General features: G+C 39.7%; 2 protein-coding genes across 4 annotated transcripts in view; one reads left to right on the forward strand and one right to left on the reverse strand.

Moving 5' to 3' along the window:
* Positions 1-1,191: 1,191 nt before the first annotated feature.
* On the reverse strand, positions 1,192-5,839 carry CHCHD7 (coiled-coil-helix-coiled-coil-helix domain containing 7). The gene is made up of 4 exons (XM_066181074.1): positions 5,659-5,839; positions 2,842-2,915; positions 2,178-2,276; positions 1,192-1,421 (listed from the first exon to the last, which is right to left on the reverse strand). The coding sequence occupies exons 2-4, from the start codon at positions 2,893-2,895 to the stop codon at positions 1,320-1,322; spliced, it is 255 nt and encodes an 84-aa protein (XP_066037171.1). The 5' UTR covers positions 2,896-2,915; positions 5,659-5,839; the 3' UTR covers positions 1,192-1,319.
* Positions 5,840-5,953: 114 nt separating this feature from the next.
* PLAG1 (PLAG1 zinc finger) overlaps positions 5,954-19,080 on the forward strand; it is a 51,622-nt gene continuing 38,495 nt past the window's right edge. For 2 of the 3 annotated variants that reach the window (XM_066181045.1, XM_066181026.1), the window contains exon 1: positions 5,954-6,208. The gene's annotated coding sequence lies outside the window, so the exon portion shown is untranslated. The remainder of the gene's footprint in view (positions 6,209-19,080) is intronic. The other variant, XM_066181062.1, reaches the window with a different exon arrangement.

Genomic DNA, 19,080 nt, shown 5'->3' on the forward strand with positions numbered 1-19,080 from the left:
GGTAAGATCAATCCATTTCAAAACTCAGATGTAGATGGAGGACAGAAAGGAGGAGCAAAAGCAGATTTTGTGGAGCTGCTAGTCAAATCAAACAGCAAAGAAACAGCATCAAAATCACACCAAGCATAGAAATAGGCCTACAGTGGAAAGAAACAAGACAAGCCAGACAGGAGAAACAGAAAGCCATGAAGTCTTTCCAAAACAGTCTAAATAGAGAGACAACACTTTTACACCATCCTCCATGAGGTCAGCCAGAGTTCTGCCAAGTTGATCCCAAGTAAGAACTAAAGGATTTCACATGGAACCTGAGCTCATGACAGTAGTTTTTCTGTTTTATCACAGGATACAAGCTTTTAAGCCAGGACACCAGAAGGTAAAAACCACCGTTTCCACTAGACAGCAACCTGTTTACATTTATTAGTTGTTCATTTTAGCTAAAGAATCAACCTTATTTAAGATTAGAGTACCTGTTTAAACTGAGCTTTGTAATCTTGTATGAGTAAGCATTTCCAAACCCCAGGTTTCAGCTGTCCAGAGTCTTAGATAGTCTATAGTTAAACCTGCCATGTCACTCAGAGGATCTGTTTACATGTCTGCAAACCCCCCCTGCCTGCCCGCCACCGAAGTATCTATTTACTATCCACAGAAATTACCATTCAACTCAGACCTGAGGAGCTCAGTTTTACCTTCACCAATCTCTCTAACCTTCTAACTCTCAAAGCTTGCCGATCTGATTTACTGCAAGCTTCTGCTGTCACTGACAAGTACAGTGGCAGACCTAATGACAAGCTTGTTGGATTTACAAATTTAGTTCATAAACAGTCTTATTTAAACTGGGGACACAGAATACAACACACGTGAAAATAGTGATAAAAATCACACATGGTAAATCCATACTATTGAGCAGAACAGCTGAGTGCAAGAAATACATTGCATGTACCAGCTTCTCAACCTGCTCCAGTCTTAGAACTTAGAACCATACTACAATGCTTACCAACCCCATCTTTTCAAATAGACTTTCTGCAAGTCCCATTAATTTTATCTTTAGCATTTCACAGCAAGGTAGTTTCTACTTCCAGAAGTTTCTACACAAGTTACATTGATACCCGTATCTTCCAAAAAAAGAGACCAGGTTCCTATGGCAGGAAGTATGAATAAACCCAGGAAGTTCTATCCCAGAAAGCTCACACATTTCAAACTTTAAGATTTTTTTAATCCAAGATACGGCAATTGTAAAATCCAGTTCACAAAATGGTAACTTGCTGCTGCTAAGTCTTCATATGTACAGTGACAACAGTCAATCAAATTTAGGTTTCTAGTCAGTAGGGCTTCCCCATGGATTCCAAGATTTTCTTTCTTTCTTCTGCTGTGGGCATCTCTGGTTTCACACCACTCCTCTTCCTTTGCATCATAATTTCATGCTGAAAGTAGAACAAACTGACCATGAGAACAGATTTCGCAAAATCTCTGCTCCTAAGATCTGAATGAACAAGATTCTTTAATAGAAACATGCTTTATATATCAAGACCCAGGTACTCTAAGCCTGATTAGCCGATAAGTAAACGTACTAGTACTTAGCTCAAGATACTTGATAGTTTACCTTGCTGCTTCAGAATACAGTGCAATCAGTATTCCCATTATTCTATGCCAGACTAAGGCACAATTGTCTGTAAATAGATTTTTTTTTTTGTAATTCTCACAAGTACTTATAGGCTAAAACCTCTTTACTACAATGGTACAAGGAAAGAAAACAGCAGAAAACAATTTAACTGCACATAGTTCCTCATGATACTTCTCTATCACCAAATAAGCTTTATATTAGGTTGAAGTAAACACGATGCAAGCCAGTGGGAAACCAGATCAACTCACTTTGTCACTGCTTTTGTTTAAAAGAGAACTTACTACGAGAAATATGTGACTCAAGTTCAGAGGAAAGCATCAGGTACTGCAAGAGCACTGACTCACAGTCTAAGAGAGTAAATTCAGAAAAATCAAGTGAAGTACTTTGATGTGCATGTGCTAAAGTCTTCCAGCAATGCACACTGAGACTACCTGGGCTGGTAAGATACCATAAAAACATCATTAACTGAGTTTGAAGGGTTCAGAAAGCAGCATGTCAGAAGTAACGTATATAGAGCAAAGCAGGGGGTAAAATTTAGAGAGTTTACTGTGCTTACCCAGAATCTTCTGCAGTTTTTGTACTTCAAAAAATAATCAGTACACAGATCCTTGTTATAGTTGTTGTCATCCATACATTTTGTAGTGGCATCTGTTTCCTTTAATAGGGGAAAACATACTTCAGAGCTGAGGGAAGTTACTGTACTCAGAGTTTAAATAGTTTAACAAGTCCCAGAATATCTATGAAGATAGGAGTGAGCTCTTCAGATGAAAGAACACTATTAAAGAGAGCAAAGGAACACCTATTACAAAGGATCATCAGTACTTCCAAGCAGTGATTTCATTTGGAGATAACAGAGAATAGCACTCTTCAGACAGTAAGTACAGAGTCCACAGAATAGTTGTTTACAATGATGCTTGGTATAACTCACAAAAGACTTTTAAAAAATAACCAAGCTTGTCTAACCAGGATTTCAGGCTCTGGTTTTAGGGACAGAACATTTAAGAGACTGCTATCAGTTGTATTACTCCTATTTATAGGGAATTACTTGTTATTTCATGCTTATTATAATGGATGATTTTCAGCCCTTCCCATCTTCAGACTCTTAAACTTTTAGTGCAAAGTGCTGTAATGCAAGTGTGCTATCCACAAAACAGTCCTCCAGCAAGTGCATTATTTAACATTGGAATGTACAGACAGAAATCTCAGTTTGATCGTCTTACCGCTAGACATGGATTTATATCATGATCTCTAAGCTTTTTGGCATGCCTGGACATTCTAGACACTCGTACCTCGGCTAGAAAGGGAAAATAAACAGGTTCAGTATCTACTTTTAACAGTAACTCAGGATTAACTCTGAATTTCAGGATGTTATAAAGGCCTTCTAGTAACACACAGTTTGGTTATTAAAAAAAAAAAAAACCCAAACAAACAAAACCCCAGCTCCTTTTGCAAAGTGTTATTTCAAAAGCAGTAACAGCAAGACAACACTGGCAAGTTTAGCCCATCACCAAGACTGCTTACTCCCTGATGAATTCCTGCAGAGAATGGAGCCACTGCAGCAGCCCTCACACCAGCCTTGTGTATCATGGAGGAAGCGACCATGTGTAGGAGAAACAGCTCCATAGAAGCTGTTCACAGCCAACACACTGTAGACACTTCAATTAATAGTGTGTGGGAGGAATGTAAAAGTAAACTTTTCCAGATTTGTTCCTACTCCTTAGCTGGATCACATCTGCATCTTCACTGAGCTTTCCCAGGTACAAGAAGTGCCCAACTACCTCCTGTGTTGCTGTATCAAATATTTAACAGAAAAAGAACTGGTTTCACCGCAAGGTGGGACCAGACCCACTGAGGCTGCGTATGGCAACTTGAATCACATTTTTTTACCATTTAGTAGTTTGACACTGGCTCTAGGAACTGTAAGCTTGAGAGACGGAGTTCAGTGCCAAGAATCTACACTGATCCAAGATGACGACATCAAGATGAACAGCAGACCCTCTTTCCCTTTACAGCTTCCTATACATTGCCTCTGGCATACATATGGCAATACAGGTATGTGTTCCAAACAAACACCAAATCTAACAAAAAATAAATTAATGTTGACCAGACGACTGCTTGAATCAACGCAATCAGAAACACAGGACAGAGGAAGCAAATTAAGGTACTGCTAATGAAGGACACAACTTAATCTTGTTGTTTTTTACTTTCTCAAAAAACATTGATGCTAGTTCTTAACTAAGACCTGTTTCTGTGCGCATTAGGGAACGATAAGAGGAAGTCTGCAGTAAAAAGTCTGTATAGCTTGATACCAGATTAAAAAAAAAATTCAAATGCTGCTCCTTGTAGTTCATAGAAAACCACATTTTAGATGGGTTTCTTCTTTGGGTAAGAGTAAACTATTCCCAGCAAACAAGCCTTAGGTTTAACAAGCTGTGCATGCGTACTTTCCTGGTGCTTGGAGTACTCTTTGCTTTCTGTACGGTCATCTTCTGCAAACGGGCCTTTTAATTAACAGAATCGGTGGAAATGCTTTCACTTTCCTTTGAGAACTATCCAGTGCTTAAGTTAATTTCACAAGCTAGACAAATGTTCTTTTTTTTGGTGGGCATTAAGTGCATTTTTGATCAAGCACTTCCAACTTAAATGGAAACGCAAGCAGGTATACCAGCTTCACCACAAACTTCAAGAAAGGAGGAGGGAAGGGAGAAGTAGGAAGCAAAAGCAGCATGCCACAACGCTTCAACTAATTCACCACAATAGATACAAGATTTTTAGATGTTTGCATGTGTCTGTGTTGTAACTCAGCATTTCAATTATATTACTACCTAAGCAGACATGCCTCAAGGTGTACAGAGTTAGTCCGATTTCAGACTTACTCTCTGAAAGAGTACTTGGGAGTCATAAGATGTGCCGTCATAATCAGTGTTCCTTATACAAACTGCGCTTGACACTTTCAGTTTGATTACACTATCAGAGCCTGAAACCATGCCCGTTCTCAGGAGCAATGCATACAATCCATTAAACACCTACTTAACGAATAAGCAGATCGGGTTCTAATGAAGATGCACCGCTCAGAGCAGGCAAATGCTTAAACATTATTAGTACTACTACCCAAAAGGTCTGACAGCTCCTGCGCGTGTTCCTCTCTCCCCTACTCCGAAGTACTTCAGACTTGAAACATTATCAGCTGGAAGGGCAGGCGGGTCACGCCGAAATGCTGCTATGCGACTGAACGAGCAGTTGAGCAGGAAGCGAGCTTCCCCCTCCTCCCAGGTTTTGCACATGTACGGGCTTCCCTTCCTGCTTTCAGATTGCAGGTCAGAGCCCAGCCACGACCGACGGCTTGTCTATTCCACGGTTCTTAATTATGCTTTAACACATTAACAGTTGTAAACTGTACCACAGAGAACCAGGGCTGTTGCTGGCACTCTTTAACCCTAGGGCTTTTTCAGTTCATAAACCATCAGGGCACTTTTCTACAGGCTGCCGCCCACTGAAAAACGTTTGGTCTGCTTTAGATGCACACGTATAGATACAAATTCGCTAATTATGCTGCAATATAGACCAGCTCATTAAAACTTTGAACCCAGGAGTAAAGCCCGTACTAAAAATCTTACGGCTTTTTGGGCTGTTACAGCGGCGGAAGGCAGGAGGAGGCAGCCGGCGGGCCCTGACGCTCAGCACCGCGGAGCTGCCGCCTTGCCCGACTCAGCTTCCCGGGGAGGACCGGGGGCCGTCCAGGTGCGGAGGCAAGGCCGGCGCCCCCCGCCCGGTCCCTGCCTTCCGCCGGCGGCGGAGCGGCCGGAGGCACCCGGCGACCCCTTCCCCCGCCCCGGGTCGTTCCCCGCGGCCGCTCCGCCGCCTCCTTTCGGCACCACCTGCCGCCAAGGAGCGGTGCCCGGGCCGCGCCGCCGCCGGGCCCGAGCGGGGCTGCCCCGGCCCGCGGGCGGCGAAGGTCGGAGCGAGACTTCCCTCCGCCGGCCGGGAAGGGGAAGCGGCGGGCGGGCACAGCGCGGGTCGCCGGCGGCGGCACTCACCTCCGTCCCCGGCCGTGTCCGCGGGAGCCCGGGGCGGGAGGGGGGCAGCCCGTCTCCAATTCGAAAGACGTCAGCGGCTCGGGCAGCGCGCTTAAGTACGGGCGCAGCCTACCCCGCTCACGGCCCCGCGGCTCCCCCCGGCCCCGCGCCGCCGCCGCCCACGCCCCGGCGGCTCTGAGTGGCACGGCCGGGCCGCCAATGGCGGCGGCGCCGCGCCCGCCCCGGCCGTGAGCGGCGCCTCCTTCCACCAACGGGGCGGGCGGCGCTGTCCGCAGGCGCCGGCGGCGGGGCGCGGCCGCGGCCCTGACTGACTGGGGGAGGCGTCCAACCCGCGGTGCGTGTGGGCGGCGGGCGGTGTGGGCGCGGCGTGTGCGGCAGGCTGGGCTGCACCGCAGCGCATACACTACAATGGCTGCTGGAAAGACGGGAAAGCAAACAATTTCCAGGCCCGCCGCGTCCAGCCCGAAATATGGGGAAAAAATTACAGAAAAATCGGAGAACACTGTAAAGGGTGGAAACGGGGCGCAGAGGGGATGCTGAGGCTCCCGCGGTGAGTCTGCTGCGGGTTTGGGGGGCAGGCGCCGGGGTTTAGCAGGGAAATATCAGGGTTATTTAAATTATGAAGGGGGAGGAGGAGAAGGAGGGGGGAGAGGAGAGAGGAGCAGCGAGCAGTGAGGAAAAGTTTGTGTTAACCATCCCTCCCTTCCATCCCTCTCCCCCCATCTCCCGCAGCCCCCCGCCGCCCCGCGTCGGACCCCCCCGGGGGGAAAAGCAGGGGAGGGGAGGCGAGGCGAACGGTGCCCCCCCCCCCCCACCCCCCTTCCCCTCCCTCGGAGGGAGAAAGAGATGATTTTCAGAAAAACCTCTCTCAGGAGTTTCCTCCACTCCTCCCCTCCCTCCCCGCGGCGCTCTGTTGGTTCGCGAGGAGCGGGCGAGGCGGCGGGGCTGCCCGGGGGACGGCAGGAGGGCGCGGGGTGCCCGCCGCCGACCCCCGCGGCGGGCCGGGCCCGGAGCCGCGGGGCAGGGGCAGGGGCAGGAGCGGCGCGGCCGCCCCCTCCCCTCCTCGCCTCTCCGGAGCCTGTGCTGTGAATGCAGTGACAGCGGCGAGAGCGGCGAGAGAGGGAGCGGAAGACATTAGAGACCGCGGTGCCGAAAAATGAGGGAAAAAATTAATATAAATTCGCCCACCGCCTCAAACCGGACAAATTTTGCACAGAAATTTCCCCCGTGGACCCGGCTACCGGTGGGGTGTCCCCGGGACCTGGCGGCTGCGTCTTTGGGGGGATCCAGAGTGACTTTGGGGCACTCGACCCCCCTTTCCCGTCGTTTTTTGGACAAAAGTTTTTTTTTTCGTAATAAAGAAACGAATTTGCCTGCTCTCCCCCTCCGAGTAGCCCAGGAGCTTTTCCCTTCCCCATCGGTGTGTGTTTAGAGAAAAGTGTGAACCCAAGTAAGTGCTGAGTCGTGTTGCATTGGGGAGGGGGGTTTGCTAACTGAAAGCAGGAGAGATCCGGAGAGAGAGAGAGAGAGAGCAGGGACAGCTTGTTGTCAGTATCATAAACAACCAAAATGGAGGGAGAACTGAGGCATATAACAAAATAAAAATCAGAAAAAAATGCCAAAAAATACCTAAAAATCGGGGCTGCTCCCCCTTTTCTTCCTCAAGGTAACAGAATAAAACCCGTGTCTTCCTGAGACCGTTTTAAGGTTTCAGGGAGCAAGGAGTTAATATTTATTATTTTTTTTTTGTTGATGAATTCTTTGGGAAGGCAAAAGCCTCTTATAACTCGCCACCGACAATGAGAAAACGTGAAAATCCCTTTCAGGACAGAGAGGTAGGGGGAGATGATGGTGCAGAAAGTGTGTAACTTGGGGGTAATGTGAAGTGATCCTAGATAAGATAAATGCTGTATGTGGTGCCTTATAGCTTCCTTTTTTAATGCTTTGTGTGTGTGTGTTTGGGGGATTTGGGGAGATGGGGGCTCCTTTCTTTTCCTCTGTCTTTTTCTTTCCCTTTTTTTTTTTTTTTTTTTCTTTTTTTTTTTTTTTTTTTTTTTTTCGGACCGGAATGTAATGCTTTTGTAGTGTCACTTTCCTGATCTAATTAGGATGTGTGAGGCAAAGAGTAAACCTTTCCGGTTTATAAAGTGCATTTTCGTTGCCTTTGAATTTCAAGTTTTCTTGGTGGCTCATTCCTCTATTTAAAGTGGATTCTTCAGAGTGGCGTGGGGTTGAGCTGGTGCTCCATAGGGAGAGCAGAGAGGGCTCAGGGGCAGGGCACCTCTCCGGCGAGTGTTTGCTGATTGCCCTGGCACGTTCAGTTCACCTGTTTGTCTCCTACAAAGAATGTATTCTGCAGTCTCCTCGTTTTATTTATATGAAATAATGATGCCTCATCTCGCCTCACATTGAAGTTAATGCGAAAGTGCTGCTGATGTTGGTTCCACGTGGGATCAGGGACATAGCAGGGCATTTTAAAGAGACAGCTTCTCTTTTCCTTGGGTTATCATCACCTCTGCAGCACCTCTGCCTCTAGCAGAGGGGTGGTTCGTTTTTTTGGTTTTTTTTTTTTTAATGGAAAGATATCAAATCGGCCCTGGTTTGAGAAATTAAGGAAGGATAACAGGGGGAAACATGCAGGATCATTGGTTTCAAAGCAATTCTTTTGTGTGTAGCAGGTCTTCAGGGGAGTTTTCTTGGTGTGTTAATTAAAATCCCGTGTTTTGGAGAGTGTTTTTTGGAATGTATGTTGCAGAAATTAAATAGTCTCAGGTTGTTTAATATTAAGATCTGGTGCTATTCTGCTAGCTGTGAATTCTGTGGGAGGAGATGAATTCCCTGTGTGTAGGGCAGTTTCACAGACATTTTGTGAAAGTTGTGAAGTGTGTTATTTTCACTTTGAATACATTCAGTTTTGTTGGGAACATGTGAGTTTGTTCAAAAGTTTATTCTATACCTAAATCTCCCAAACCATCCCCAAAGGTTTTGAAAATAGTGAAAAGTAACTATAGGTTTTAATTGGCCAAAGCAGGGGCTCTTTACAAGTACACCTTAGCTGTCTAGTTATAGCATCACTTGGAAGAATTGCCTCTGGCTTAATTTAAAGAAAGAAAAGTCATATGACTGGGGTCTAGTGTCATGTATATATGTGCATGTGGGTATGCATGCATGCTTTTAGCATGGGTTTTGGCTGATATTTTTTTTATTTCTTAATTTTTAACTTGTAAATGTTTTACTGTGATGATGCGAAATGCTCTGCTTGTCCCTATTATCTCCCGTGTATCTTAATTTTAATTTTGAATATCCTATTTAAAAAATTTGCATCGCCTCTTAACATGGCAATTTGATACCTTTGTGAGGAGTTGCAATGTTTCCTTTACACTTGCTTTGTTTTTAGAGTCTTTATATTTAGTTCTGGATTGAAAATTGAATATAGGTATGTGGTTCTTGAGAGGGAAGATGGGGTACTGGACTTGGAGGGAGACTGTTGCAGCACATGTTTTCTGTGAGTTTGTGGAAGTTGAGTATGAGTTGTGATTGCCCTCTGTGTTGAATAGCATGTGCTTGTAAATGATCTGTACCCTTTCTGCAAGTGTGACCAAAGAAACTTGTTGCCTAGGATAGCCTTGTGGTTAAAGATTTGGGAAGAAATCTTAAAGTTTTCCAGTGACTCACAGTTGTGAAAATTAAATCACATTAAGTACTCTTAGGTTAGAAAAAAAGGTCATTAAGAGAGAAAGATTAATCATTTTGTATAAAGGAATGATATTGAATGCTTTTCCAAAACTGCCTTTTATGGTTTAGGGATCTCTTTTATAGTTAGTAAGAACTGAGACTTAAAAGTTCCTTTCTGAATCTTTCTTAAACTGATCTATTATTTTTATTGACTGAAGTAACATTACCCTGGAATGCATAGAAATTTGATAAATTAATAGCAGTTCACCATATGTTGGTGGTTTTAATGTACCAGGGTAGAGAGACAGATGGTAGTAGATGTGCAGAACTAACTTAAATAAACTAGTTAATAGTATTGAGACCTCTTCAAATGCTGTGTCTGTGACCATCAGTATGAAGTGCTTAACATGTGTACTACATTTTTACCTAATTTGGAGCTTTTTGATCAATAATATTTTAATGCTGAAAATAGGTATAGACACTGGTAATGACAATGTGAAAAAAACAGTGTTGTGGAGTAGCTGTCTTGACTTACAGCTATATGTTACAAAGTAAGTTCAGTGTATCCAACCACAGTACAAAATTCAGGATTTAGGTTAGAGAAAGAGGAAAGGGTATTCTTTCAGCATTTGATACTCTTCTAAACTGGATTTAATTTTAAGGCATAATCCAGATGGAGATAATAGCAAAAAAAAAAAAAAAAAAAAAAGTTGTTTAGGATTATTTTTTTACAAACTTAGTCTCTTGTAGAAAACAGAATTCTTTCTACAGTGATGAAGTCTTTCTGCTTTCTTTTTTTAAATAAAAATATAAATTAACATTGAAAGCTTCCTTAGTTCTAAGAGTTAAGATGGTCTTCTGTATTGTGTATTGGTCTGATTCCTTATATTGGTCTGATTCCTTATATGATACAGTTTGATTTTTTCAAGATTTTCTAGAATTAAAATACCTGAGGAAACAAATACTATGGGCTGTTTTTGGTAAAGTTATCCTACTTTTTCTAGGTAAACTGGAGAGGTGTAAATGTATTAAAATCCTTCTTAGAGACTTAGCAATCCTATTCAGTAATGTTTAAAAAATAATAACTACAGTATTCTACAACAGTACAAGCAAATACAGGAATCTAAATTGACATGCATTCAGCTTTCCTTGAATGCTTAGCTCAAATGTGTCTCTTGGTGTGTGCTTTTAATTTAATAATTATCCTGAAAAATTAGTTTTCAGTGTAGGACTTCTGAGATTTAAATCAAGAAATCTTTTAAAAGTTTGTATAATTCTAAAAGGCACTGCATACAAAGTGCAGCCACTTCTAATGGTTGTCCATCTCTGCAGCTGGTTTGTCAAAATGGTGCCCTAAAGTGTCCTCCTTTCAGGGGAGCATGTGTTTTAAAATTAATGGGTTAAAGAGGGCACTACTCGTGTTCTAAATAAACCACTGTTTGTAATTGTTCAAGGCTATTTTGTAAAATAGATGTTTTTACTTCTGAGTCTAAACCATAAGTTTTAAAAAAATTCTGTCTACAACCCCTTATGTTGTTAAAACCAGTTTTTTTGAACAAATGCTTTTTAGAAGGGTTCTTGAACAAATTTACATGTTTACCAAGCAGAAATATTCTGGAAAACATGAAATCTGTTCAAGTACTTAGACCATTCTCTAATCAGTATAGACTTAAAAGGAGCTAGCAGTGACCACCACTGAAGTGATAGAGAACTTGCTTTCAAGGAGTTATTGTCCAAATATCTGCTACTAGTAAGAATTTAGCTTTTTAAGAAATGTGCAATATTTATACACTGAACTGCTAAGCATCTTTAACTAATTACCAAATGTTTAAGTAGCCTTAAAAAGCTATTTAAAAATAATTTAAATATTAGAACAAATAATATTTGTATTGATCAAATATAAAATTTTTAAATTTCTGAGGCATAGGGGTGGGGTTTTCTGCAGTTATCTGGGCATTTTGCTAGTAGACAATTGTGAATTTTTCCTCTAATCAAAAAAAAACCCCACATCTAGAATTTAATTCAATTTATATTGATTTTTAAATTGTGTGATCTTGTAACTTGAATGTGAAACATTGATTAACTCTCAATATAATCACTTACAGAGATGCTTTTAATTTTTTTTAGTTGTCAAGGAACACAGTGAACATTTATCTGAAATTGCATAGATTGCAGTTACTAATGCATTTTACATAAACACTTGTCCACCAAATATCAAACGCATAAGATCCTAATTGTATGCAAGTTCAGAAAACCTAATATTAAACAGAACTGATCACCATTACTGCAGATTCAGTTTTATTTTTATTTAGTTTGTATTGTTAAAGTGTTTTCTATCTTCATCTGTATCAGTGTTCACCTGTTACTGTCTCGTCTTTGGACAAATAGCAGAAATTAGCAGAACCAGAGTGAGTTTTTTGACTTCTGAAAAGCTACAGCATGCTTTTAAGAGTAGTTGTGTGCTAACAGTTCTAAAGGATGGGGCCTTCTCATAGGATGTATTAAAATTTTTAATATTTAAATGGACCCTGGATGTCTAGCAAACGGTTACTGTAGGATCATGGCGTTAAAATTAACCACCATATATGTCAGGGGTTTGAGATGACTTTATAAGTACATACTTGACAGTGAAGAGTAGGAAAGGGTATATAGTTATTCTCATGCTGAAGGAATAAATCAGTTTCTATTATAGCCTTCTCTGTAGCCTTCTTCTCTCCCCTTCCTGGTTCATTGTCTGTCCAGAGTGTAGAGATATCTTGTCAAATATATTAAAATACATGGCCAGAGTGATGGGCTATCCTATTCATGACCAACCCTGGTGGTTTTTATAGACTTACAGGGTGGCACAAAGAAAATTAAATGTGGCCCAATGGGTATTTATTTAGAGGAAAGGAGAGAGAGAACTGCTCTGAACTATTACAAAACCAAAAAGCGAGATAAAAATGAATGCAGTCAAGTGTGGCTACAATGCATACAACAGTAACTCAAAACTCTGAAGTAAAATAGCTCAAATCAGATTTGAGAAAGTCAAGTGGAAGTCAGGAAAGTAAAACCTAAAAATTGCCATCAGATGCAATTAAGAAATAAGTATGTAAAGAAACTTGGAAAAATGCAAAAAGTGTCTGTTACAGTAAACTGAATTGCTATAATCTTCTTTTGCACTTAATGTGCTAAATTCCTCTCTCAAGGAAAATATCCCTAGAAATCAGATTAGAAAGTGTTTAAAGGGAATTATTTGTCAAAGTTGTTTTTTCACTTAAGTTAGGATAACTAATAATAATCTCTTCCATATTGCTGTAATAATACTTTATTTGATACAATTTAGCCATACAGATTGCATGCAGATTTACTAATGTATTGTGCAGGTAATTTACCAGTAGCCTGACACTGTGTATTTCTAACCCTGAAAGCTTTTCTTTATGGTTGTGAGTCACATCAGATCTGGCAATCTGCAGGTGTAAAGTATTTCTTATGAAATAAGATGTAGATTGCGGATTCTTCCTTATGCACATTTACTGTGAATTACCGAGTAACCAAAAAGGAGGGAGGGTGTCAGAAAACTCAGCTTCCCTCTTCCTGTGTTGAGCATGTACTTGTGTCCTATGGGGTGTCAGATCTGCTAGTGCGTGAGTTTTCTCAAAACCCCTGCAAATCTTCTGATTCTGAATTCATGAGATCTCACTGTCCTACGTGTTTGAGCAGCAGAAAGACCCTGTGTACGCAAATCAGATTTTACTGTCTCAAGTGCTTGTCACTTCTAATAAAACTGTTTACTGTGTTCTGTATGTATTTATCATCAATGTTACATTTATATGTGCGATAGATACAGACACGCACACATTTTAAGGAGACATTTAGGGACAATATCACGTCTTTTGAATCAGTTGTGGTCTAGGAATATTTTTTAAAGAGATCTTTTTGAAGGAGAGGCAGAAAGAGAGATTCTGGCAACTTGCTATTAAATTTCAATCAAGCCAGTATAGTTAGTAATAAAACATTTACAAGTTTGTAAATGTTAAGTTTCTTCAAACTCTTACTGTCACGTGTGGAATTTTCATTTATACTATTTTGCATTTACTGCAGCTGCCTACATGCAAGGCTTAGTAATACTGCATTTATCACATGCAAGTATAGATAAAGTATAAATATATAAAAGTAGAAATTGCCTGCAGCTGTTCTTATGTTTTCATAAGACAACACACTACAAAGGTGTAAATTTATGGTGTTAGCTACCTGCTATCAGTTACTGGTGCTCTTCTCCTCACAAGTACTTTGAGAAGAGTATTAAACTAAAATAAAACAAATATAAAATAGTGTCAGAGTTTTGTGTTCTGTTTAAAAGCTAAACCCAATATTGTTCAAGCTTATTTTGTTCACTGGAAGTTGCTGTGGTCAATACATATATAATTTGTTTCACCTAGGACACTTAGAGAAGAGTTTAGACATAAATGCCAATTATTTAAATCTTTAGGCTTTTTTTCATCTGTGATTTGAAGTTTTCTTTTATTCTTTTGAATACTAGGATTGTGCTCAGATTAAACCACTCCTAATTATGCCCCAGCACAAACATATCGCTTATGGCTATATTTTAATCAGTTTCAGAAAAAGTAATAAAAATATTATTGCATCTGTCAAAGGATGGTGTTGCTACATGCTATTTTAAATGGTGCTTAAGTACAGTTATAAGCATACCAGTACAATGAAATCAGCTGTATTCCTAAACAACAAAGTTACATTATTTTTTACTTAAAAAGTTAACCAAAAATCCTAATATGTTAATTATCCTAATTATTCAGGCTGGTTTTAGTATGTGTGGAAATTGCTTTAAAAAGTATATGTGAAATATTTATATCAAATTTGTTTAATTTCTCAGTACTTGTAAAATGTAATGTTTTCCCAGTTATAATTTTAAAGGGTTTTTTGTCTTAGCTGCCTGAGTGTATCCTTTTCTTTTGGATACACTCTTTTCTGAACCGAGCACTTCTTTAACTTGTTTAAAATTCTTTTGTTCTCTCAGAGTCAATTTGTGTCCCTTTAAGTTTAGCTATAGATAATTTTTGCACTACAAAAAGTGTGCCAAGGAATACTGTGAAATTAACTTGAGCTGGTGATGCTACAAGTAGAAAAGTTGAGTGTGGGGTAACACAAGAAATGTAATCATGATGGTGTTCGGGTGATGGGAATAGTCCCTAACTGGATGAATATTAAACTAATCTATGAAGAAAAGCATTAGTCAAATACATGCTATCACTGTTTCTCATAAGAAATACTCAAACACACTCCTAGTATCAACTGCTGTAGAAGGCAAACAGAAATCTAGATTATACTTTCAGAAATGTTAAAATGTGAAATAAGTTTCTTGGGGAAAACCGAAATTGTTTTAGATATCTCCCCTGTAGTATATTATTTCACCTTTGAAAACTTGGCCACTTCAGAATATTTGAGAACTAGTAAGCTAAGTTCATTTTGAAAAATACATTTCAGTTTCTAGTACAGTTTTTATCTATGCATCATGTAAAACAGACTTCTTGCTCATCATTATATTATATATTTGTACTGAAAGGAAGGTGCATTTAAGCAGTTTTTAGCTGCATTGATTGCTTGGCAATTTGATTGGAGTAGCAAGATACTTTAGTTTGGGTGGAGTTGGATATGTGTTATTATTTCTAGTTTTTCTGTAGTTTGACTAGTAAAACAACTGTGCATAAAAAAGAGGCTGGCTCTTTCTTCAATCCTCAAGTGAGAAGACAGGTGTGGTGAAAAAGGCACTCTGGCGACTTAAATCACTGCTCCTCAATCCTCTCAAAGTGTTTAATTTGTGATATCAGTCATGTTGCAACCTTGAAACTGATAATATATTCAGTTATCTTGAAACGAACTCCATAATTCTTCATTAGCAGGTTAAATTTCTTAAAGGTTTTGTCTGAATTAGAACTCAAGTATTGTGCTGTTTGTTCCATTTTTCATCAGGAACTAAGCAATAAAAAGGTCTCTCAATGCTGAGCAAAGCCTCAAAGATTTAATAGATGTTCTAAATGTCCCCTATTCTTGTCATAGTTTTAGGTGTTAAACTGTAGTTGAAGGCCAAATAATCCCTTCTGCTAAGCATCTGAATTTCATCATAAAGGAGGTAGTTTGGTATTTGGATGTAGTTCTAGCATTAAAGTTTCATGTAGGCAGCTTAACAAAAAAACCTAAAAGGCAGGCAGAAATTAGCTGTCAGGTTGCAAGTGCTTTGTAAGTGTCCTGTGAAGTACACTTAAATCCCGTTTCTTACTTTAGGGTTGTAAGACTTATAGTTTGAAGAAGGAAGAGCTTAACTAATTTGTTAATTCTTCCTTCCCAAATATAAATAAAATTTGCCACCATTTTGACAACAGCCTCTGGAGAGGGACTTTTTGTAAGGGTGTGTAGTGTTAAGACAAGGACTAAGACTGACAGAGGGTAGGTTTGGATTTGACATTAGGAAGAAATTCTTTTCTCTGAGGGTGATGAGGCACGAGAACAAGTTGCCCAGAGAAGCTCTGGGTGTCCCATCCCTGGGAGTGTTCCAGGGCCGGGTTTGGTGGGGCTTTGAGTAACCTGGTCTTGTGAAAAGTGTCCCTGCCCATGGAATTTGATGATCTTTAAAGGTGCCTTCCAACTCAAACCATTTTACAATTCTATAATATATCTAGACTTTTTGTACCTTAGGCCTTTGTAGGAAGGGTATGAGGTTTTCTGGACAAAGATAATATTGCCCTTGTGAATTAACTCATGAATTAAGCGTTACTTAGCAACTTTGTGATTTTGTGTTTGGGGGTACATCTGGGAGAGAATGTAGTCAAAATCACTTCACTCCCTGTGCATGGCAGAGTTCTGACCCAAATGTCTTCTTGCTTTGAGTATTTTTAGACTGATTGCATGGGGGTAAAAAAAATTAATCCTTTTTTTAACCTCTACTTTTTGCACTTGTTGCTTGGTTAGGAAGTTTGTTTCTTGATTTGTTTTTTGGGGTTTTTTTTGGGTTTTTTGTGGGGTGTTTTTTGGTTGGTTTTTTGTTTTGTTTTGTTTTGTTTTGTTTTGTTTTTTTTAGTATGTTGCAGTGGCTGGCAAAGTCACTGAATGATCTGAACTATAGAATTTCTAAGTGGAAGAGGGAGATGTTTTTCCCGTCTGATTTTGACCAGATTATTTGAAAGTTTCCTTTTCTTTTCAACAGCGCTTTGCTAAAAATGAAAACAAATTAAATTGAACAGTTAGTAAAAATGCAGTCCCAGGTTCCTCTTGCAAAGCATTTTAGAATCTCGTTGGATGCTAACAATTCCTTTCACTGTGGACCTTCGAGATATGAGGCTTTCCAAATGTCACCATTTCCATGTATCAAATTCTAGGTAGGTCATTATTAAATATATAGTAGTAACTGTATGGTCTGTAATGCCAACATAATAAACCCGCCTCAGAGTGAGAGATCTGTGTTGAAACTGAAGTACTTCTCTGGGAGCAAGTGGTATTTCCCTATGACCTTTTCTTTTTTCAATATTGTAACAAGCATTTGAGATTGTTTCAGGTGGCACTCATTGAAAGGGGTGGTCTTTCAGACTGGCAAGAAGCAAGCCGTTCAGGGCTTTTTCTAGTAAGTTAAAACCAGTATTTTTGTAGTTTCATTCAGAATCTGGTGGTCATTGAGGGTACATCATGGAACAGTAGAGTCATGTGCTTCTCAGCAGGGGATGCTGCTTAATGATGGAACTACAGTGTCCTGAATGTGGAAGGAGCAGACCAGCAGTTAAGGATTCGTTGCTTTATAAAGTGTCAACAGGGAACTGCTTAATTCTGGCTTTTACAAATTAATTAATTATTTGGAATAAGATGCTTGCTTTGCTTACTGGCATTTTAGTTTTTTCCTGCGGTATTAGAAATGGACACTTCAGGATGATTTTGCAAACCTGTCAGCTTGAAAGGGTAATTAACGTAACCACAAATGAAGGTAAAACGTTCAAAATATTTGAAATATTAAACTGTCTTGAAAGCAAAGAAAAATTGCTACTGTACTAATCTAATGATATTTTTCAGTAAAGTAAATAATACTTATGTGTCATGAGAGATTCATTTAGCAGTAGCTTGGATCCCTCAATAAGAGAATGTTGGTCTATTAATATACTTGTTGATGTAATACATAATGTACATAATTTAGAAGAATGTAGTTTTCGATAACAAAACCATCATAACTCGATCAAAGAAAAAAATGACATTATGTCTACATACATCTGTAACCTAGATATGATATGCTGAGGTATTCAGAACCTTCCATGATGATTTCTGGAAGCTGTACAAGCACAAAGCTCTTCTGCTACATTCAGATAGTGCATGATAAAGTGCTTTCTAAGGTTAGTGAGTGTTGGTTTGGGGGATTTGAGTTCAGAATTAAAAGTGTACACAGAAAAGTGGTACTGTACTGACTTAGTAGTACAAAGTATTTCAGTCCAATGTTGAAATTACATACTATCAAACCTTTAAGTGGGTGTTACATGGCTATGGAGTTGACTCTCTAGAAATATGGAAATTACCTAGGAAAACAAGTATTTATTTTGATGGAACTACAGTTTCCCTCTGGTGGATTTGCCTTTAATTGAATTCTGCTCTGTGACTTTTTTTTTTCCTTATTATTTGCACAAAATTCTGCTCATGCTTTTTCCTCCAAAAAAAAAAAATACAAATAGTATTGTATTCCTGCTGTGATTATTATGCATAACATCTCTGATTCAGCAGATCAAAAGTTATGTTTACTGGAAAACAGAATTAACATTTTGTAATTTTTTTTAAGAACACTTAAAAATAGCTGTGTCAAAAGAGATTATGTTTTTTACATGCTAATCCACTAAGCCATCATACATCACTCTGTAGGCAATGTTTTTATTCTAAGCAGCTACCTCTTACAAGAGCCCATCTGAGAGATTTCAGGATAGTCCAGAAATATACCCATGGAGTTGAGTCCTTAAGGAGAGAAATGTCTCAATAGAATGCATAATACCATCATTATCAAATTGCAGATTTTTTTTTTTCCCGAGAATCATCAACATGTTTTGGCCTCCTCTAAGGAGTTCTGGCTATTGGGGACAAATTGATGATTAAAACTGGCATATACAAAATGGTTTTTGCAGTGGGAGGGGGTAGTGATTCCTAGTTTTGATGGAGAATATTATGTTGTGATAACCAAATACCTGAATAGAATACTGTACTGATTAGGGAAAAGACAAAGGAGTATGAGAATTTCTGCCAGCTGGATTGGAGACTCTGAAATTCATCTGGATTAGTTGTTTCAATTGCTAATCTTGCCCCATGTTCCTCTGCCACTTTGTTTTCTGAAGTTGTCTTTTCAATGTTTGTAATTGTATACTGTTGCTGAGTAAAGAGTCAGACAGACGTGGGAAACGGCAGTACTGACTTGGCAGAAAACTCCGTAAAGCGCAAAAAATGCAACAGAAAAATAGAGTTCTGTTTTATCTTTTGACTTTAGAAATCTTAAATGTTGCTTCTAAGAACAGTGTGTGTGGTAATCTGATATCTACCTGTATATTGACTGGCTCTGTGTACACCAATGACTAGAATTTTTTAGGTAATAAATACCAATACAAGGAATTTGTCTGTGTTTAGTTGAATTACTGTGCAAAATTTGCTGGAACAGCAGAGAAGTAGCCATTTTCATTTATTTTTTAAATGCTAATTCAGAATGGTACAACATGAGTGAAAAGTTTAATTAGTTGT

Source organism: Chamaea fasciata, unplaced genomic scaffold, assembly GCF_029207755.1.
Source record: "Chamaea fasciata isolate MVZ Bird 193981 ecotype frontalis unplaced genomic scaffold, bChaFas1.0.hap1 SCAF_1, whole genome shotgun sequence".
In the NCBI taxonomy this organism is placed as follows: Eukaryota; Metazoa; Chordata; class Aves; order Passeriformes; family Sylviidae; genus Chamaea; species Chamaea fasciata.